Source organism: Leptinotarsa decemlineata, unplaced genomic scaffold (genome assembly GCF_025532065.1).
Source record: "Leptinotarsa decemlineata unplaced genomic scaffold, Ldec_3_MD MMD2_tig00003335_RagTag_RagTag, whole genome shotgun sequence".
Classification (NCBI taxonomy): domain Eukaryota; kingdom Metazoa; phylum Arthropoda; class Insecta; order Coleoptera; family Chrysomelidae; genus Leptinotarsa; species Leptinotarsa decemlineata.
The window spans coordinates 1,693,584-1,716,935 of NW_027412587.1; the positions used below are offsets into that span (position 1 = coordinate 1,693,584).

At 34.3% G+C, this 23,352-nt stretch overlaps 1 protein-coding gene across 6 annotated transcripts in view; it reads right to left on the reverse strand.

Moving 5' to 3' along the window:
• Positions 1-23,352, reverse strand: part of LOC111507432 (uncharacterized) — a 544,290-nt gene that overhangs the window by 37,825 nt on the left and 483,113 nt on the right. The window contains exon 1 of one of the 6 annotated variants that reach the window (XM_074177943.1): positions 6,784-6,971. The exons of the other annotated variants lie outside the window; for them this stretch is intronic. Within the exon in view, the coding sequence (XP_074034044.1) occupies positions 6,784-6,804 (21 nt within the window). The 5' untranslated portion in view covers positions 6,805-6,971. Of the gene's footprint in view, positions 1-6,783; positions 6,972-23,352 lie in introns of those variants that run through there. 6 annotated transcript variants of the gene reach the window in all.

Here is a 23,352-nt window from a genome sequence, read left to right on the forward strand (position 1 = left end):
ACACGATTTATTCGAACGAGAACATTTGGGAATTTCGTATTTTAAGATTAAAAATTTTCTATATTTTCTGCTTCGTGCAAAATAAAGGCTTTCATTTTCATAATGGAGACCCAACAGAAATATTACCCTTGGCGAAAAGAATTTCGTCAACGTCGACTTGTATTTTCAAAGCAGGTCTGTTTGTTTGTCAATGGAACGTTCCGGGGATGGAGATTACTTCTGAGATCGTAGGAAAGTGTTATTAGGGAAAAAGAAAACCAAAACCGGAGTGGAAATGGTGATTGAATGTAGTTGTGAATTCCTTGATTTTGATAAAACTTTCTATAGGTCGTCGTAGGGAATATTGGAACTTCCAATAAGATTGGCTTTCAATTGAAAGGGGTATATTTTTAGGAGATATTTTTTTGGCTTTCACTTCTCTATCTTCAAACATAATAGAGAGACAAGTAGAAAAATAGAGTTCAAAATAAACTCTTTACAAAGATATAAATACTTTCAGATATTTGATGCAATCGGCCGATAAAAAGCCATAGTAAAGACACGCCATTGTATGGCGAAACACGTGTAGCGTTTTTGTGAAACTGTTTGGTGTAAATCTCACAATAAAGTGTTTTTTGAATATTTTACACACATTGGAAAGAATCCCTTCCGAAACTACAACATTTATGTAGACACTGAATTGAACGAGAATCACTTTCTCCTATTCAGTTTCCTGTAAGAGTTTGGTGCAGGATTCACGCTCCCCAACTCCGTGAAATTACCCTCAACATTTTTTTATGTTATATAGAGAATATTCAGGAATGCTTCAAGAGAATCAAGTAGCCAGGCAGCACAGAAATCTCTGATATCACATACTTATAAATGTGAACTACAGTCGTAAAATGAATCCAGAGATAGACCGTCAAATGATGTCGGGTTAAAAAAAATGCAGTATCAAGGATCGTACGAAATGACTTGCTTACGACTTTCGTTTTTCATCAGCTGTTGTTATTGTATTTTTCTGTATACTAAATAGAAATTGCAATGCATCGCAATTTCTTCTGAAATTAATTACTAGCCTCAATTGCTCTGCACAAATTCTGATCACTTTTCCGTTCGTAAATATATCGAAATCTACCCCTACAAACATGGTCCTATTTCCAAGGGTCTGCTTTCTCTAGGGTCCTGATAAAGAGTAATCAAATAACCTTCATCTAGGTGCTACGCCATGAAAGAATCAAAGGCAATGAAAAGGTTATGTCCTGTTGAAGGAAGAAAGCAATATCTTTCTCTCTGAACTATCTGTGGACTCCCAAAGAGCCAGAAAAAGAAGAAATTTTGACACTGGGAACAAAAATCTCCTAGAAAGATCTGTGATTGGTAAGAAGACTCATTATGTGATACTATTCATCAAGGAACCAAAGATCGGCAAAATTCAAAGATTTCGCATACATATTAACATATATTGAATGATCGAATTTAACAATTTTTTCCTTATTATCAACTGAATATTATTGGAGTTCAATTTCAACACCGAACCGTTATTTTTAAGACCTCGACACGTGTTTCAATCACCAAGTGATCATCTTCAAGACGAAGATTAATTAACAAACCGTACGGGTAACAGAACATATACATACATTTCATATCTGTCTGATCAGATTCATTGGTTCGGAATTCCAATATGATATAAATTGACTTGAAATCCTTGAAGGAATCTATAAAAAAATTTAGAAGATTAGCTGAAAAATAACAATTATGTTAATTGAAAAAACTGAAATTACAATGAAATAAAATACAAACAACAATCAAAAAATGTAACTAATAACATGAGATAAAAATTAAAAACTGTTAACAAGAAATGAAAATTAAAAATTAATGGATTCTAAGCCAAGTTACTTCACAACGTTTCGATTGTTAGTATCCACAATCGCCTTCGGATGATAACTGGACTTATTCCTCCGAGATCTGACTATTCATAGGTCTTTCGAGTGCTTTCACCTATCCCCTCTTCCCTCTCTCCGCTTCATCGGTTTTAGCGGGAGATGACCTCAGCTTGAGACCACTTGATGTTATGTAGATGATTCCAAACATGCTCTGCTATTCCTGATTTGCTGGTTTCCCCTCGCTGTGTGTGTTTCTTGTGCTCGGCAATGCGAACTTTCAATTGCCTTTTAGTTTCACTGATGTATGATTCTCCACACTCGCAGGGTATCGGTATATGCAATTCTTGGAATCGTAGTTCGCGTTTGGTGGCCTGGTTTTCGTAAGGCTGCTACGGATAGTGTTGCCAGATCTGAAGCAGGATCTGATGTTATACTTGGACCCTTTCCGACAATCCTCTGATGTAGGGAAGTAAAACTACTGGTTGTGGCAGTTTCTCTTCCTTGTGAGGGGCTCTTGCTGTCTTCTAGCCAAAGTCTGTTCCACCATCTCTTAGGAGTAACCATACCGTTGATGGTCAGTTTTGATGCTGACTAGTTCCTTTTCGAGACCTTCCTTTGTATTACAGAGCCCGAAAGCCCGGTATAATAGAGTCTTGATGATTCCTCTCTTAGTCCATTGATGGTGGTTGGATTCCTGTTAAAGATACTGTCCCGTGTGAGTGGGTTTTCGGTATACAGATGTTTCCCATTTAGTGTCGGCCCTCTTTACCAATACGTCTAAAAATGGCAATTCGTTTTGGACTTCCTTCTCCATTGTGAAAGCGATGGAAGGACTTACGTTGTTGATATGGTTCAGGAAGGTGTCTAGTTAGGCATTCCCATGGTTCCATATTATGAAAGTGTTGTCAACGTTTCTCAACCAGACTCGAGGCTTCTTGTGGGCTTCTTCAATGGCCAGAGTTTCAAACCATTTCGTATGCAAATTCGTTCGTTAGTTTATGAGTTTATTGCGTTCAGACAGACAGATACGACGGGGTTATAATCTGAATTGTAGTATATGAAACAGATGAAGAAAATTAACGTTTGGTGCGTGAATCAGCCAACCATTATCGTTGGATAGCTTTCCACACATATTTATTAGTTCTTAGTATCATTGCAGTTTCTGTTATCACACCCTTTAGCTTGCGAAAGGTTGACCACTAAATTCTCAGTTTTTACGTTAAGTTATTAGCATAGTTCATTTGACCTTTTTACTCATAAAATTTTTCAACCAACACGGGAAGTGTCTCTTCAGCACAATCCAGGAAAATACCCTTTTCAGCGAATACGCAATTTTAAATTATTGTTTATTTTCAAATCAGCCGCCACCAAGATCTGACAACGAAGGGAAAATTAGCAGAAAAACGATCCGAACAAACGGACCGCTTACAAACCTGCTTTGCATGTTTTAGTGTGCATAAAGCCAGCCACTCGACATCGCCGTAATTTCACTGAAGCCCAAATACAACAATTAAATTACCAAAGTGAAACCAGATTAGTCCTCGAATCCCGTTTCCCGCCGATCCGGCATACAATACAGCGAGGGTTGTCAATGTCACGGCCTCCTATTGTTTCACCATGTCTCGAGTGGAGCACTTATTAGCCTCTTCCTCTTTGCACTCTCCGTTTTATCGGGTAGACCGTGCGTGATGCGTACAATGCTTTGAGTTCTGACGGATAGTGCGGTCCGTTCCGTTATCGGATACGGTGCAGACGGGTCGCGTTATTTTAACCCTGAAGTTTGGGAAGAAGTTTTCGGTAAAAGTCGCCGAATGTCAGATTTGAAGATATTGATACCAAATTTCAACAAAATCATCAAGTTTGTTATTGAACAAATCTTAGCGGAAAAAAGGAAAATATTACAGAAAATTTAAAAATCCATATTCTGGTTTGAATTGAATATTGAAACTAATATTAATGGAGTTTTATCCCAACACCAAACCGTTATTTTAACATCTCGATACGTGTTTGGATCACCAAGTGATTATCTTCAGGAGGAAGATTAAACTGAATATACGTCCAATGTTATCCTTATTTATACCATAGATACCTCTACTAGGTACCTGCGTCTCAAGTGTCCAATACGTTTCAAAGTCGAAGCCGAAACATCGAACTATTAAAAACATAAGACACGATTCAACCCGAACTTTAAATTATCAGATTGCCGACCTCGAAAAATGTGAATAACCAAAACGAGTACTTGATGAAGCCCAACAGGCTGAAAATGCTGTCTACCGGTAGTCCTCAAATTGAAATCAGTTTGTGAATGATCGGAATAGTACTCATCTATTGATTTCTTCATTTTCATGAAATTGTTTTCCAGCAGTTTCAAAGATTTTGAAAATTTGATTGAAAAATAGAATACCTACCTAAACTTTCATTTGTGCTTTCAAATAGTATTCACACATATTCCTAACTGAAAAATGAAGTTGTTAGCCGAAATTTTAGACATGTTATTAGTATATCAAAGAGGGGAGTGTAATCGGAAGAAGTGGGGGCACTGCCACAGTTTAATAATATTCCGAAATATTTTATGGCTTTCGACAAACGCCCATTTTTGAAGTCGCATATCTTGATAATGATAATATTATCAATTCGGGACTGAAGATGATGAACATAAAATGCATAGAATTAGATTTGACTGAACGACGCTACTATTTCAATTGTGGCTTCAAATATAAAATAAGTCCAGGTTCATCCGCCATTATATTTATATACATTTTGGCGGAGGAGAACCCGATTCAATCGTGTAGATTTAGAAGTAGGTTTAAAAACAAATCTGTGTTAAAACTACACTGTTTGCTCCAAATTTTGATGCACTGTAAAATAGTATACCAAAAGCTGATTATTTGACAGCAGCAAAGTTTGATCGTGTTTTGTTTACCACTGTCTATAAGGTGCTCTGTGACTAATCTGTAGCAATTTCGCCACTATAGATAACTTTTTTAAAACGGGTAGTCAACTACGATCCGTTTTTGAGGAGCTGCACTTCTCTTTTGATATGCTGATTCTTTGAGCCTGCATCTCTTTGCCAATTGCCAATGAATCATTGGCAATTATTCTCTTTTTTTTTCTGATTGATTGGGCCGTTACTTGATGAAGATTCATAGTAATTACAAAACTCAAGTGAGAAAGCTACTGTGCTAGCGAAACATGTTGTGATTATATTTTTCAAATAAAGTTTGTGGAGATCAAATCGTGAGGGGTAGTTTTGAAATTATTCTCATTTTCTTTCATTCAACTCGATGTTCACTGTCCGATTCCATCAAAATGTGTTCAAACAATTTTGATCCTGTTAATTGTCTATTTCTGATGCGATCTCCATATTCATTCTCACGCGTTTTTAATGGTCTTGAAGTTTCACTTGCTTGAAGAGCAAGATCTAATATATAAAAATGAATTTTGGTTGGTAAGTGATAAACTTCTACATCGCTCAACCGATCGTGATGAAACTTGACATGGATAGGTAATTTTTCATAGAGAAGGTTTTTAGGCTATCAATTTTTTGTAACTCGTCACTAGATGGCGCTGTAGAACAATTTTTTGAAAGCACTGGTCTATAACGCTGCGCACGCCTAAGTTCGTTGATTCTGATTCGTTCAAAATATTGGAACAGCAGCGATACAGCAACATAGTATTTTATAAACGCAATTCTTTGTTTTTCTATATGTGGTTGGGTTTTGTGTGCGTGAGTATATATTTCAGTATGTATTTTTCGTTTTGCAAATCTAACATCATATCAATTTTCAATTCGTCCTATCTTTTCAGATGGGATATCATATATAACGTTTGTTGTGATAGGTCATTAAGTCGATAAAAATTTCAAATATTTCTTGTTACATTCATCTACTCTTTAAAACTCTCATCTACTTTTTAAAAAATGGAAAAATCAGTTTTTTCAATGATAGCAACTTCAGAATGTATTTTTTGATAAAGAAAGTAGAATAATTATGCATAACAATGTATCCAAGCATAACTTTCCACAAGATCTAAAAATAACGTAGAAATGGAAAATTATTCTCAGTTTCGGTAATATAAGGTCTTTCATTTAGCGTTTCCTATCTTTGAATTTGAATAAAATAGCGTGTGTGTGTGTGTGAAATATCATTAAACATTTTTATTCGTTCAAATGTCTTCCACACGGCTTCTCTGGGTGGAGCGCATACGAAACGACCAATTCTCCATGACTTTGGCACCTAAATCAAGCTGAATTTGACCGATGACATAGATTTTCTTAGCTTTTAAGACCGCAGTGGTTTATGTCTTATTTGCGTACACCTGCAACTTAAGAAAACCCCACAAGAAAAATACTAATATGGAGTCAAATCGCACGATCTCGGTGGTCAGTTCACATCACCTACACCTGAGATGACCATGTCCTCAAATCGCTGGTGCTCGTCCTGTTAAAACCACATGGCGTTGGTGTACAGATCATCAAATTCAGGTAAAAAATAATTGATAATCATTGATCTATAGTGCTTGCCGTTGACGGCCCGGCCAACGTCGTTCTTAAAGAAATATGGACCAATGACGCCGCCAGCCCAAAATTCACAGTGGACTTATTCAACAGATGTAGCTTCAACATAATGGCCGTTATCAATTGTCAAGATTCAGAAGTCCCTGTTTGAAGACCCGTTAAAAGCAGCAAATATATGTTTGTTTGTAGTGAACAGTTCGGTAGACACGATTTTATTAAAAGTAAATAAAATACTGTAATCATTAATAATCATCAAAACTATTATTTTCCAGATAACAGGCAATACACTGAACTGACCGAATAAATGAATTATTTCGTTTAAAAAATTCTAGATTTATTCAGTTTCTTATAAATAAATATCAAATGGTCTTTATAACGGTAAGCTGTAGAAACAAAACTAACCTGTTTCACTTCACTGCACATATAGCACTATTTATCTACATCATTCGTGGCCGATACCAGAGTTATTCTCATTCATGAAGATTGAATATCAACGAATAACTTTGTGGAAAAACACTTTCTTTTCTCTTCGTCAAATCCTCTGCATTAAAAATATCACCTTCAAACTGGTTTCCCTTCAACTGTCAGTCTGTTATTATCTTCCAAATGAAGATTATTTTTGTCAATAATACTTCAACAGCAGGCATTTTAAGAATGTTTCCATTGAAATAACAAACGAACTATATCATAAAAATTGAAATACAAAATGCTATTTTGACATTTTCATTGATTTCCTTAAGTTTTGCACCGCTCCCTTACGGTACTGTTCGTCTCGAGTATAAAAAAAACCTCGTCCCAATAAATCATTATAAACAGAAAATTAACAAAGTAGTAGTTCATTTCTTAATGATTTGTCTATTTTTCAATAAGCCTGAGGATTGAATAACTTCACTTCACTTACTCAACATAGTTATTATAAATTACTGGAACTGGTTCCTTGCACATTCGGTTTATGTGCTTGATGAAGTTGCGTGCCCGAGTTCATTTCGTTCGTGATTTTTGCCAACTTAACGATTACTCATTTATTATTATACGCGCTTGTTAATATCAGTAGAATGAGGTATTTATTTTCTTTATGCGTGTTTTTCAACTTTATGGGGGTTATTAGGAAAAACTGTTGATTCGTGTTTTTGCTTTTATATGCAAAAGCGTTTAACATTGCAATTGCAGGAAATTGCATAATTTAAAAGAATGCTTTTGAATAGTGAGATACGTGTGAATAAAAACCACTGAACACTCTGATTCGTGCAGCACTGAAAAGGGATATACTTTTAGGGATAGAGATTAGTTTTTGGGAAAGAAAGATTTTCGCTTTCTACTTCTCCATCTGGGAAAGGTCAAAGGAACAAAGGAAGAAAGCAATTCAGTTCAGAATGAACTCTTTGCAAAGATGTGTAGATCATGCAGTTATAAAGTGGCAAAAAAATCCCTCCAGAAACAACTATTTTCATATAAACATTGAATAATACAAAAATCTCTTTTCCTTATATGAGTAATTTGTTTGGAATAGAAACTTGTTTATAAGAAGTGGAAATGGTTGTTTCTAGAGGGTTTTTCTCTTTCAGTTTGTATCTAAAAGTAACTTCTATGCATGATCTACATATCTATGTAAAGAGTCATATATCGTTACGGTAATTTCACAAAACGTTTGCCAAACATAAAATGAGTCCAAACTGTCGAGAACACAATATAGTTAAGTATAGTAGCATCAAGTACTCAGGTAAACTATCAGAAAATATTAAAAATTATTTCTCTGAATACAACATATCAACAGCTTTCATAAGTAATGATAATATAGGCAGAACTCTAATTAATGCAAAAACCAAACGAAATAGAATGAAAAAATCAGGTATATATAGAATGTGGCGAATGCTCTGCAGTATATACAGGCCAAACCGGTAGAAATTTTGACGTAAGGTTGCGTGAACATGTCTGTTTGGACAAAAATCTACAATGTACGAAGATATTCAAGAATCAAAAACAAGATAAGTCAAGATAACCTCAAAATCCTACACATATGTAATAAAGGGAAAAAATTATTGGAAGCCATGAAAATTAACAAATCAATTGAAAACCAGAAATATATACCCCTAAACGAGCAACTCGATTAATGTAGGTCTTCATTATTTATGAGTTTAACAATGCTTATAATCTGCAGTGTAAAATTTTAAAGTTGGCTTCCTGGTTCGTTCAACTACCTGCCGTTCAACTACCAGTCCTTCCATCTTACCTGAAAACTCCCAATATAACCGAGTTTTCAAAGTTAACATTTCAGTTTGATACTTGATAATGGGGTTATACCCGAAACCGGTCGTATAAATAAAATTAACTAGTGGTAATTAAACAAAAGTGTTTTTATTCATTTCATTAAAGGTTGCGTAACTGAACGTGAACTATATTGAAAACACAGCAGTTTCAGATATTATACTTTTGAAAGACGCTCCATCACGTGAACTAAAACAAAACTGTTCATGAAATATACAGTGTGACCTACTTGAAAGCGGGACACCTCCCTAAAATTTGCATATTTTTTCCGATTTCCCAGAACTTTATTTTGAATTGAAGAGCTCAGAAAACTGTTCTTTAGGACGAAATATCATTTTCTTTCTACAAAAACCAAGGATTGCTGCGAATTTTTTTATAGGTTAAAATACAAGAAATCGTACTAGCGTTTTTTGTTAGAAAAATTTAAAATCACCATTGGACTGGGTACCCTCTCAAATGGTGGTGTACCAAGTTTCATAAAAAAATATTCGATGTTAATAATTCTGTGGTCGAATCAAGTATGTGATGTACTGAAAAGTAAAATAAACATCTAGTAATCGTTGATAACTACGTGGCAAATTAAATAAACGAAAGGACATATTTATTCTGATCAATTAATCATTGGACAAATTAAACAATTGAAATACAATATTCAACAAATTAGTGTGGACAGAAACAGGAATGAACGTTCATCAAATTTTTGTTGTTTCAATCAATCCTCCATTCATTACAATGTACTTGTCATAAATTCTTCTAATATTCAATATAACTTTTCTCAGTTTTTCTGTTGTAATTTCGGTACAAGCTGTAGCAGATATTCTAATTCGTAGTTTCTCTACTGACTGCGGTCTGGGCTTGTGAATTATTTGCTCCACAGTACCCAAAAGAAAAAATCTAGCAGTGTCAGGTCTGGTGATCTTGGCGGCTACTCAATGTAAGGACTATTTCGACCTACCTATCCATCGATTTCCGTAACTATTATTCAGCCATTCCCTGACAATAACTGCATTATGTACAGAAGACCCATATAACTGAAACTTCAAATTCAAGCGATTCTGCACTGGTAAATTATGTTTTGCGTCCCAAAACTCATTTTTCAAAAAGTCTAAAAATATAATTCCATTCAAATTACTTTCGAAAAAATAACAGATTGATAATCTTATCATTGATTATTCCCCACCACACATTTTTTTATGGAAATATATTAGAATTATCCGCAGACCAGTACTTTGAATTTTGGGACGAGACTACTCTATTTGTAGTGAACGTAGCTTCATCACTAAACAAAATTGTTTTGAAGAAGTTTAATATTATTCAAATATTCTCCTTCAGCCCAGAAACAGAGTGTGTGAAATTTTTGGCTTGAATGGTTTAATTTTATTTTTTATAAGACATCTCCTGATATTTTCTTTAGGGATATTTAAGTTCAAACTATCCGTTCGAAAGCTTGAATGAGGATTATTACGAAAATATTGCAATATTTGCACACCATTTCATTCTTAGGATGTGGATTGTTTCTGTTATTGAGAATATGCCTCGATACACAACCTAATTCGTTAAAAACAGAATTTATCCAGTTTACCGTACTGCTGCTCACTGAAAGTTTATAAGCGTGTCTGTTATGAAATTCCAGCTCCTCTCGCCAGAAGAGCATTATCTCCGACAAGGCGCACAAGTTCAATTCTATCTCGCACACTTAGTTCTCCCAAGATAAATCACTAATTCCCACCGCTTTACAAAATATTTTTCTTACTAATCGTGCATAATGTGACGTTACTGTTTCAATACAGCTTTTGACAGCAGCAACAATAATCAAAAATAGCCTTTTGTTTCCAATGCCAAATGAAAAAAGCGCGATTTTGTATATCCTCGGTGTTTCACGGCCAACTCACCAAGATTTACAAACCGTTTAACAGGTGTGCGGTTAACATTCTATCATAATACAATGTGAATGTTGATTTGACTCTCATTTGACTATTTGAGAGGGTACCCAGTCCAATGATGATTTTGAATTTTTAGTAAAAAATCGCAACCTATAAAAATATTCGCAGTAGGCCTACAATTAACATCGAAATCGGAGAAAAGATGCAAATTTTGGGAAGGTATTACGCTTTCAAGTGGGTCACACTGTATTTATTTTAAATACGTTTACAATTGATTCTGACCAATTATCGGTCAATGGTTTGACGAATATTTCGAATACGTTTTTTGCTTATTATTTGTAAATATACGTTGAATTTCACGTAGTACTTCATTCTTTGAGTAACTTACGTAACTCAAATACATGTTACTTCCTTTGGAAATTCTAACTTCTAACAGAAAATATTTATTTTCATATTAACTTTTAATTTGAAGCCATATGATAACTGGTAGTGAGTATTAAAATAAATCGATTCACTAAATGCTATCGTTTGACAACTATTCGATGTTCAGACAGGAATCAAGAAAAACTACCATAGGTGAGCTTTCCTCATTTCCAAAAAATCATTCTACTGAATACATAATTACATTATCTTAATACTACGCCTCGAAGAACTTCAGTGGGCTGGATCTTAAAAGGCCATGGTAACGAAGTAAATTTAGCTTCCAAACCGAGTACCGGAGTTGAAGTGGGGTCTACTCCATTAAATCCCCCAATCCATCACCACGAATGTTTTCTATACAAATTTCCCACAGTTATAGTGCGTTGTTACCTTATGCAAATTGGGCGCATTTAACCTAACGCATTCCGGATAATTTATCTCGAAACTTGCCACCTTAACTCCTTTCATTACTCAGTCTGGGAAGTTGAGAAATAAACGTTAACGTAGTGAGTGCTATTTACATCGTTTAAATAACTTTCACTGTTTCCTTCATGGGATCCACGAAGCTGTTGAATGAACGGAGAGGTTGGCCCACTGATTTATTCTTATTCGCTTTCCAAAAAGAAAACTCCTATGAAATTGTAGATCTCTAATTGAATTCCGGAGAGGGTTTGCCGACGAAGCTCATTTTATCGGATAAAACACTAGCCATGTCATGAAATGGATACTATTGCCCAGTTCTTTGGAAATCATATGCTTTTAACTGAGTGATTTCTTTTTGTATAGCTGATTGGTTTACTTTGGAGTTGTGATTTGTCGTAAATAAATGAATGATATGAATGAATGAATAAAAACAGTACAAAACGAAGACAGAAATCTGTCTTCGTTGATTTTAATTACTATAAACAAGGAGTTCCTAGAGATTCTGCCGTTTGCATTCAGTTTTAAGTAAGTCTCAAAGTATTCAATAATGTACCAGAGATATTTTCATATTGTATGTCTGTATTGTCCACGATATGTCCACAAGAGCTGATTAGTACTGAAGATGCCTTATAACATAATAATACTGTTAAAATATTGGGCTGTACTAAAATAACGTAGCATCTTTGACTAGAGGCATGTGGATGTGAACGCGGATTCAACCTTCCATTAGAAAAACTCTTGTCAATTATCAAGCTGTCAATTGTTCAGATATTAATTTCTTATACAGTGTGTAAAAGCCATATGGAATAAATTCATTATTTCGGTTACTGTACATATTTTAGAAAAATCCCGAAACACGTCAAATGTAAATTATAATTTAACATACTTCAGCGGAAAAATGATACCCTTACCTTCAACACCCTTCGAATGACAGGTACAACCCCCAATTTTTTAAATGGGAAGTATTCAAAAATGTTATCGCTTTCAAGTTTATTGCAACAATTAAGATGAAATAAATTAAAATCATGTGGTCACCCAAATTCGATAAAATACACCCAAAAACTGAAATGTAATGCAAAACGTAATGAAATGTAGAATACGAATAAGAACTATAGATGTAGATGGTCAAAACGTTTTGGTAACATTCTAATCTCAAATAAAACTGTCTTCTAAACTTATTTAACATATCAGGCGTGACCGACCTAATCGCAAGCGTTATTCGTTTTTTTTAAGTCATTCGAATATGAAGGTTTATTGTTTGGGAAAGAAAGTTTTTGGCTTTCTACTACTCCATCTGATACAAAAAAAAGGGATGAGAGAATCTTCCAAAGAAAGGAAGGAAGTAATCAATTGATACTTCCTTCCTTAATCAATTGATACTTCCTTCCTTTCTTTGGAAGATTCTCTCATCCCTTTTTTTGTATCAGATGGATTAGTAGAAAGCCAAAAACTTTCTTTCCCAAAAAATTAATCACTCCTGAAAATATAACCCCTTCAATTCAAATGAAGGTTTAGTTTTGTACACATTGTTCTTCACATATCCCCATAAAAATAAATCTAATGATGAAAGGTCAGGTGATCGCGCTGGCCATTCAATCGATTCTCGCCTCCCTATTTACCGGTTGAGAAGTGTTGTATCGAGATATTGCCGGACATTAACTTGGTAATGTAGTGGTGCTTCATCCTGCTGAAACTATATCGTATTTACTGGAACTGGAGGGTTTCCTGGATCAGGATATAAATTTGCTAAACTAGAAAAGACATAATTTTGAAGTAGTGCCAAATAATTATCGCCATTCAAGTTGCCCTCAATATAAAAGGGATCAATGATATGGTTTCCTACAATCCAATTGTTATCCAACATGTCCATCATTTGCCCACAAGAATAAGTTCCTCTATCAAAATCGTCTTCCATGAGCTCCTGAGTTATAGGTATCATTTTATAGAAATGCATTTTATTTTCTTTTAATATGTTTACTATCGATGAATGGCTAACATTGAATGTAGTGGATGCCTGTCCACTCGATGTATGTGGGTTTTCCTCAAACTCGAGCATCACATCTGATTTGAGTTCATCACTCATTGCATTGGCAGCTGCTTTTTTCATCTGCCTCACATGACCAAGCTCGCGAAACTCTTTATTTTGCTTACTGTTCCTTGATATATGGGCAGTAAATTAGAAAATTTCTCATGAAATAGGCGAGCTACTTCCTGTTGTGTTCGTGTTTTATCTTCGTAACCAATCATTCGTAAAACCGTTATTTTATGCATTTCCGTCAAATATATCCATTTGTCAGACTTGAAGTTAACGAATCAAAATACTAACAACTAATGTTGAAACATACAAAACAAGTTGACAAGGCGTTTCAAAGTAAGGTTGCCACGGAAATTATTTACAGTTTTTTAAAGGTTACCATCTAAAAAAAACATTGTTATGGTTTTTGCTTACTTTTATATTATCAATACCCCAACACGAAATATGTTTTGAGTATATTGCAATAAGTTTTGAGTGTATTTTATCAAATTTCGGTAACCACACGATTTGAACTTGAAAGCGATAACATTTTTGAATAGAGAATGAAGAGACCTTTCAAACTATATATCACAAGCCTATACTTTCCATCTAAAAAATTGGAAATTGTACCTGTCATTCGACAATAGTTGAAGGTAGGGGTAGAATTTTTCAGTAGAAGAATGTCAAATTATAATTTAAATTTGAAGTTGTTAAAATATGCACCGAAACCGAAATAATGAATTTATTTCATTTGGTTTTTATACACTGTATATGTCAATATCAATATGGATCATGGGCCACATGAGCCTCTGTTAACAAAACAACACATAATTCAGCAGCAGGCATATACAATTAGTAGACACACACAGAAAAAAAACAGAAACGGAATGTTCAAAGGAGGAAACAATACTGTGTATCTCAAATATATACAAGAGGTCCCGAGTCTGATCATGAATAACCGTAGATGCAGAGTTTTATTTAAAAAAGAACATTAAATACATATTCATTATAATAATAGACAGGGCTTTCAACCAGTGGGATATTTTGTGGTTTCTCTGTTTATGGAGTATTACAATTTTTATATTTTTCAGTTCATTTGGAATGGCATTGTAAACTTTTCAAATATTGTAATGAAAGCTACGTTGTGTAAATTGAAGGATGTAGCCGTTACTATGTGGTAGGAGATAATGATGAAAAGAGAAAAAGAGAAAAAATATTGTTGAAACATCGGAACAAGGCAAGAGCGCAGCAGCTCAATGCCAAAATAAGAGGTAACACTCTGCAAGTAACTGGAGAAACGTACACGGTTAACCAACTGAAACTAATAGATGAAGATACGTCAGAGCCAAAAAGTATATTAAATAGTGCTCCTGTTACACCCACATTCCCTCATCTGCTGGATGAGGCCAGAGCATTGGATAATTTCTCTGAAATAGCGCTTACCAAACTGAAACCCTTTGAAGAAAAAGATATGATCGATACCAAAAAAACATCCCAAAATAAAGAGCATATGAAGTATTCCGTATTCAACTCAGTGTCCAGTGATAAAAGTGAGAGGTCAACAAGATATCAGCAAAGGTCTAAAAAATTCTTATTTGATCGTTTCATATAATATATTTTTATAATGTCTAAATCATTTAAAATTGTTCATTTGAATATAAGATCCCTAATCCCAAAATTTGATGTATTTGAGGCACATGTATCATCACATTCTGTAATAGGACTGTCAGAAACCTGGTTGACTTCAGCAGTGAATGATGAGTCATTAGAGATTGAAGGGTACACTCTTGTAAGAAAAGATAGACACTCGGGAAGAGGAGGTGGTGTGTGTTTCTATATTAGTAAATCCCTCAAATATCGCATAATCATCACACCATATTCAGTAACCGAGCAATTGTGGATGGAACTGCACATAAATACTCAAGTGTTTATGATTGGGTTCGTGTATAGACCACCAAATACTCCTACCAATGAGTTCATCACTGACCTAGAACATAATTTTTCCTCATTCATCTCAAAATATGATGAACTTATCTATTTAGATGATTTCAATATTGATATGCTATCAACCAACAATCCATCTTCCAAAAAACTCAATTGTATGTTTGAAGCCTACGGACTTTCACAAATTATTGAGTCACCTACCCGTACTACACTCTCCACTTCGACTCTTATCGATTTAATTATCACAAGCAACGTTGAAAACTTCGTGAAATGCGCTGCTGTTGTACCGGCAGATGATATGTCGGATCATGAACTCATATATGCTGAGTTACTTACTTCGGCACCCAAAAAACTGGAAACATTTAAAGTTATCAGGGACTTTCGGAATTTTTCTATAGACGATTTCTACTCAAATATCCGGCATGCTTCGTTTCCTTCGATTTACGATCTGAATGGTATGAACGAGAAACTGTAACTTCTAAACGACTCCATTCTTTCGGTCTTCAACCATCATGCCCCACTGAAAACTATCAGAATAACAAAACCTTATTCCCCTTGGATTACTGATAATATACGACTATTAATGAAACTAAGAGATAAGGCTCGCGCTAGGTGGAAACGATTGAAAAATGTAGGTCATTATGAGTATTATAAATCTTTGAGAAATTATACCACTCTAGCATGTAAAAATGAAAAAAGAGCTTACTTTCAACATACGATGCGAACAAATGGTGTGAACAAAGTCTGGAAAGAACTAGGTTTACTTAATATAAATAAAAAAAAACCTACTGATATTTCAGAAGAACTTAAGAAGCCTGATGAACTTAATAACTTTTTCGTGAATTCAAATCCCAACTTGGTAATGCATCCTGAAATTCTGGAATTTTACAAAAATGATAAAAGGCAGAAGAGTCTTGAGTTTTCCTTCCAACAAATAAGCGAAATTGATATACAAAAAATCATATACACTATAAAAAGTAATGCTCAAGGCTCCGATGGCATAAATATCAGATTATTGATTATGTGTTGTCCTTTCATAGTACCTTACATAACACACATAATAAATTTCTGCATTCAAACAGGTGATTATCCAAATTGTTGGAAGGAAGCCCTGGTAATACCTCTTCCAAAAAAAAGTAACCCAGAAAGCTTCAAAGATTTGCGTCCAATTAGCATTCTGCCAGCTGTTTCTGAGTTATTTGAAAGAGTGATTTACAACCAACTTTCTGAATTTGTTTCAACTAAAAACCTTCTACCAGAAACAAAATCGGGCTTCCGCCCATCTCATAGCTGTGAAACGACAATTTTGAACATTACAGATGATGTTTTCAGCGCACTTGACCATAAAAAAGCTATAGCACTTGTTATGATTGATTTTTCGAAAGCTTTCGATACGATAAATCACGTTATTCTCCAGTATCCAGTCCATTGAAGATAAATCGCGGTGTTCCACAAGGCTTGACTTTAGGTCCTCTTCTATTTATATTATATACCTCAAACTTTGTGAATGTAATCAAATACTCCAAAATAAACCTATACGCTGATGATACACAATTACATCTTTCATTCCTCCCTTCGGACATGATTACTGCAATGCAGATGCTAAATGAAGACATAGCCTCATTGATTTCCACATCTGCGCAGCATTGTCTTCAAATCAATGCTAGTAAAAGTTCAGTTTTGGTCTTTGGGGCTGAGAGAGAACTGAATGGCTTTCAATTAACTGTAGACAAGGATGTGGTTGCACCGACTGAACATGCGAAAATTTTAGGTATCATCCTTGATTCGAACTTGAAATTCAAACATCACATCAATAAATGCATCAGTATTGCCTATATGAACATCAAACAAATTTATACCAACAGACAATGTCTCAACAAAAAAGTAAAAACCATACTCTGTGAATCTCTTGTATTATCCAGATTTAATTTTGGAATCACAGTCTATGGGCCATGCATTGATTATGAAGATAAACGTAGAATTCAGGTTGTTCAAAACAATTGTCTACGTCTAATACACGGCATCAAACGTGGCCAACATATATCTCATAAACTCAAAGATACCAACTGGCTCAATATGGCAAAACGGCAATCATTACATGCTGCTTGTCTATACCATAAAATTATCACTGAAAAAGCTCCCAAATATTTATACAAGAAATTGTCATACCGTTCAGATGTCCACAATATCAACATTCGTTACAGGGGAAGACTAACACCCCCATACACCGTACAGAATTATTCAAAAAATCTTTTTCATACCAGATCGCACGAGTGTACTACTCAATCTCTGATGAATTTAAACTAATGGCTTTGAAAAAATTCAAAAGAGCATTGAAACGAAAATATTTGAACGAAATCTAATGTACACCCATTGTCAATAAGAATGGTGGTTCGTAATTGTAAGATACCCTTAACGGTTCTTTGTAAAAAGTCCCAGATGTTTTTATATATATATATATATATATATATATATATATATATATATATATATATATATATATATATATATATATATATATATATATATCAGTAGTATGTATTTGGCCGTGAATATAGTAAGTTCGAATTGAAGCTGTGTATTATTATTTCCTATTTAAATGTATGTTTGTTTGATGTTCAAATTAATATCGAACATACATAACATTATTGGCGACGAGGATATTTGGAATTCACGTACTCATTGGAAAAATAGTGTGATTTTTTTTTATTTAGTGGAATTCACGAAATAAAAATGCCAGGTGATAGTGGAAGTCAAAAGTGTTTCGGGTTTCTCGGGACCTTGGAAACCTTCGATCCGAGCAGTTCAGATTTTTCGGTTTTTCAAGAGAGACTCCAAAAATTTTTCATTGCCAACGACATAGTGGACGCTAAACGTAAAAAGGCTATACTTCTGAACACACTATCGGAAGACTGCTATAAATTAGTGCGTAATTTATGTGTACCGAATCTTCTGGAAGCAAAATCTTTCGAAGATTTGGTTACACTGCTGAATGAACATTTGACACCTGTAAAATCCTATTTCGCAGAAAGATTAAAATTATTTTCTGCCCGTGAAAGTGAAAAGGAAAGTGTCGGTGATTGGGAGCACGTGTTAAAAGTTTAGCTTCCAAATGTAACTTCGGCACGGAACTTCAGATTATATTGCGTGATATATTTGTCATTGGAATCGCTGATAAAGATATTATGGATCGGCTATTTGAAGAGGATGCTTCAGACGTAAAGGTCACTTTGAAGTCAGTGTTGAAAATTGCTCTGTCCAAGGAATCGGCGCTGAAGGAGCATTTATTCAGAGAAAAGGTATGCATTAAACAAGAGCCCGCAGATCCCCTAAACTTTCATAGACCCCAGTCAAAAGGAAGGTCGATAGGTAACGTCAACCAACAACGTAGTGATACGGTCCAAGGAAGCAGTGGTGCGACTGGTAAGAATAATTTGAAGAATCCAAGGGTGAGTCAAAATAAACGTTTTTCAACGAAGGTATGTTGTTTCGTTTGTGGTCGCAGTAATCATAAGGCAAGTGATTGTGCTTTCAAAAATTGTAATTGCCATAAATGTGGTAAAAAAGGTCATTTGGCGCCACAACGCAAATCGACGTCAAACAAATATTTAAGCGTAACTGAATGTCAAACAGATATAGATTCAGATCAGTCAATTTTTAATTTATCAGATTTCAAATCCAATTCTGTGAATAACTGTAATTTCGATCAATCAATATTAAATTTAAGTAATTTTGATACTGATATTGACAGCAATGGAAATGTACAACCATTTTTTATTAATTTAAGAGTTGATAATATCCCAATTAGTTTTGAAGTTGACTCAGGATTTGCCCATTCTGCCATTTCCGAAAAATTATATTTAAAGCATTTTAGTAGTAAAACGCTGTTCAAAAGCGATTTATCGCTAAGAGATTATGTAGGTGTCACATTTCAACCTATGGGATTTTTGAACTTAGAAATATTTTATGAAGGTGAAAAACATATATTAAAAACTTATGTGGTAAAAAATGGTGGTCCTCCACTCATAGGTAGAAATGGGTTGAAAATGCTGAATTTAGGTTTATGTAAGGTTAAGAAAAATTATGTTGATACAAATTCATCATTAGATTATAATATACTGAATTATTCTGACCTTAGTTCTTCAACAGAAATCAATTCTCTGGTCAATAAATACAATGAAATTTTTTACAATAATTTGGGAGCCATCCCAAAATTTTGTAAACCACGACCAGTTCCTTTTGCATTAAAACCGAAAGTAGAAACGGAGATTGAGAGATTAGTTAAAAATAAAGTTTTAATACCAACCGAATTCTCAGAATGGGCCACGCCTGTTGTACCAGTTTTAAAGCAAAACGGATCGGTTCGTTTATGTGGAGATTTTAAAATTACACTGAATCCTAATTTAGTTGTTCAACATTTTCCTCTTCCAAGAGTAGAATATCTTTTTTCTCAGTTGCAAGGAGGTGACAAATTCTCAAAAATTGATCTTTCTGATGCTTATCAGCAAGTTTTATTGTCAGAAAATTCTAGAGAATTAGTCACTATTACAACTCACAAAGGTCTTTTTTCGTATACAAGACTATCCTACGGAATTTCAAGCGCTGCATTCATTTTCCAAAATATCATGGAGCAGATGTTTATTTTTCCAGGAGTTGTCTGTTTCCTCGACGATATAGTAATAACGGGAAGGACTGATAGAGAGCATCTCGATAGATTGGAAAAAGTTTTTAAACGACTTCAAGAATGCGGCTTGAAGGTAAAGAAAGAAAAATGCTTTTTCTTCAAAAATTCTGTCAAATATCTTGGTCATGTAATAGATAAAAACGGACTACATACTTTAGATGAACTTGTAGTAGCAATTAAAAAGGCAAAAATTCCTGAAACTGTAACTGAACTAAAATCTTTTTTAGGTATGTTGAATTTTTATTGTAAATTCATGAAAAATGCTTCTCAAATTTTGAAGCCACTTCATAGGTTATTGAAAAAAGGTGCAAGTTGGGAATGGAATGAAGAGTGTAATAAAAGCTTTGAAGAAGCAAAAAAGTTATTGGTCTCTTCCTCGGTTCTGGCACATTTCAATCCAGAGGAAAAAATTAAACTAAGCGTAGACACTTCTCAATTTGCTCTAGGCGCAACAATCTCCCATATTTATAAAGATAACTCTGAAAGGCCAATTGCTTTTGCTTCAAGGTTACTGACGACTAGTGAAATAAAATATTCACAAATTGAAAAAGAGGCTTTAGCTATTATTTTTGGAGTAAAGAAATTTTTTCAATATATTGACGGCCAGCGGTTTGTTTTGTACACGGATCACAAACCTCTGTTAGCAATTTTTGGTGACAAAAAAGGGTTGCCGGTTTTTGCTGCGAGTAGATTGCAAAGATGGGCATACATTTTATCAGCTTTTTCCTACGACATAGTGTACGTGAAAAGTAGTGATAATGTTGCAGATTTTTTATCTAGGCTGCCCATAAATTCCTCAAAAGACGAAGAAAGTAATTGGTTATCGATTTTTCGGTTCAACAGTAACATATCGTATTTAAATTTCATTGAAAAATCGGATTTTCCTTTAGATGTAAAGTTAATAAAACAAGCAACAGCAATTGATCAGATTCTCAGTAAAATTTTGTTCTTTGTTAGAGAGGGTTGGCCTGCAAGCTGTCCATCTAATGAATTCCAACCATTTTTTCGCAGAAAAAATGAAATTTCTGTCGAACAAAATTGTTTGATGTGGGGTTCCAGGTTGATAATTCCAAAAAAGTTTCAAACTTCAATTTTACAAGAATTACATAGCTCGCATATGGGTGTTGTAAAAATGAAGTCCCTTGCAAGATCTTATGTTTGGTGGCCGTCAATTGATAAACAAATTGAAGATCGGGCAAAACATTGTGATTCTTGTGCTGTTTATTCAAATAATCCGCCTACATCATATTTGTCAACCTGGAGGTGCCCAGAACAACCGTGGACTAGGTTGCATGCCGATTTTTTCGGACCAGTATTTAATAAACAATTTTTAGTGATAGAAGATGCAACATCGAAGTGGTTAGAGTGTTTTCAAATGCGAGACATAACAGCATCTAGTACCATTAAAATATTTCGCTAAATATTCAGTAGATTTGGTTTACCTTTTCACCTTTGCACAGATAATGCAACCACCTTTATGTCTGATGAATTTCAAAATTTTTTAAGGTTGAGCGGTGTGAAATATTTAACTGGTGCTCCCTATCATCCGTCAACAAACGGGTTAGCTGAAAGTGCGGTTAAAATTTTAAAAACAGCCATCCTGAAAGCTAAGAATGAAAATAAAAATGCAGATATAAATTTAATAATACAACGTTTTCTGTTTCATTATAGAAACACACCGCATACTACTACCGGCGAAACTCCGTCAAAAATATTATTTGGGGAGGAATATGCGAAATAAATTTGACTTGTTGATGCCTTCAACAAATCTAGTAATACAAAATAAACAACTGAAACAACAACAGTATTATCGAGGAAACAGAAAAACGTATTTCAATAAAGGTGACCAGGTTTGGGTACGCGATTTCAGACCAGATAAGCAGGAATGGTGTACCGGGGTTATTGAAATTATTCGTGGTGGTAGAACTTATATAGTTAAATCAGAAGATGGAATGATCTGGAAGCGTCACATAGATCAACTTAAACAAAGAAATTCGACAAGTAAACAAAATGAAGATTATGTTGATAAAGAAACAGTATCTATCATTCCACGCTCTGATTTAGATGTAAATAATGTATATAAAGATATTAGTGTAGTAACTCGGGATGAATCGCATCAAGGTGAATTAGAAACTGATAGTGAAACTGTTATATCAGAGACTAGTGATAATACGCGAGTGTTACGACGCCGTAGTAAAATAAGTCAACCTGACAGACTTGGTTATTAAGCCAATAGTATCGGGTGGTTACGACTTTTAAAGGGGGGAAATGTAAGATACCCTTAACGGTTCTTTGTAAAAAGTCCCAGATGTTTTTATATATATATATATATATATATATATATATATATATATATATATATATCAGTAGTATGTATTTGGCCGTGAATATAGTAAGTTCGAATTGAAGCTGTGTATTATTATTTCCTATTTAAATGTATGTTTGTTTGATGTTCAAATTAATATCGAACATACATAACAGTAATATTACTACCTTCTTTTTTCTAACCGTTTATAATTATGTCTAATATCCTATTGTATCAATTATATATTTAGTACTTTCACTCAACAATTTGTAAATAGTTTTGAATATTTTTCTCTGTTATTTTTTCTGCCGATTTTTTTTTTTGGTTTTTTGCATTACATATGCGTATGTGTGTATATGGGTACATATATGTGTATATGTATTGTGTATACATGTATATATAGTTCTTTTTTTGGCCTAAGATGAAAAACAGAGGTTGCATCTTTTGGTGCAACCAACTGATCTTCAGCCTTTCCCGTTTATTTATTGTATCATTATGGGAATAACGAGCTATTATTATTATTATTATTATTAAATGAAAATTTCTATGTTTTTTACCACTTTTATTTGTAACTAACGTTACTGCAGTTTCGTCCTATATGGACATTTTCAAACTTAAACAATAAACTAAGAATGATTCATTACATTCGCTAATATATACCATTCAGGTACTTGATTGACCTGAATTTACAGTTCACAATGCGCATGTGCCGAGTAAATTAAATCGATTTGGTCATTTAACAGGTTGCACCCGCAATGTTTATGCTTGTGAATTTCCAAGGATTCTAAATAATTGAGTTTGCAACCCTTCCTTGCATAATGCAGAATTTCCGTATCGTTTAGATTCGGAAACTTGTGGTTGCATGCCAAGGAATGGTTTGAAAACGTCGAATCATTTTTTCCCAGTCTGAAGGACCTTTCATGTTCAGAATACCGGACGCAATGCAGCAATGCGGACGAAATTTCCAAAAACGGTATATATATTGAAATTGTTTGACTTGAGAAAAGCTTAGGTTATTACTCAAATTTTATGT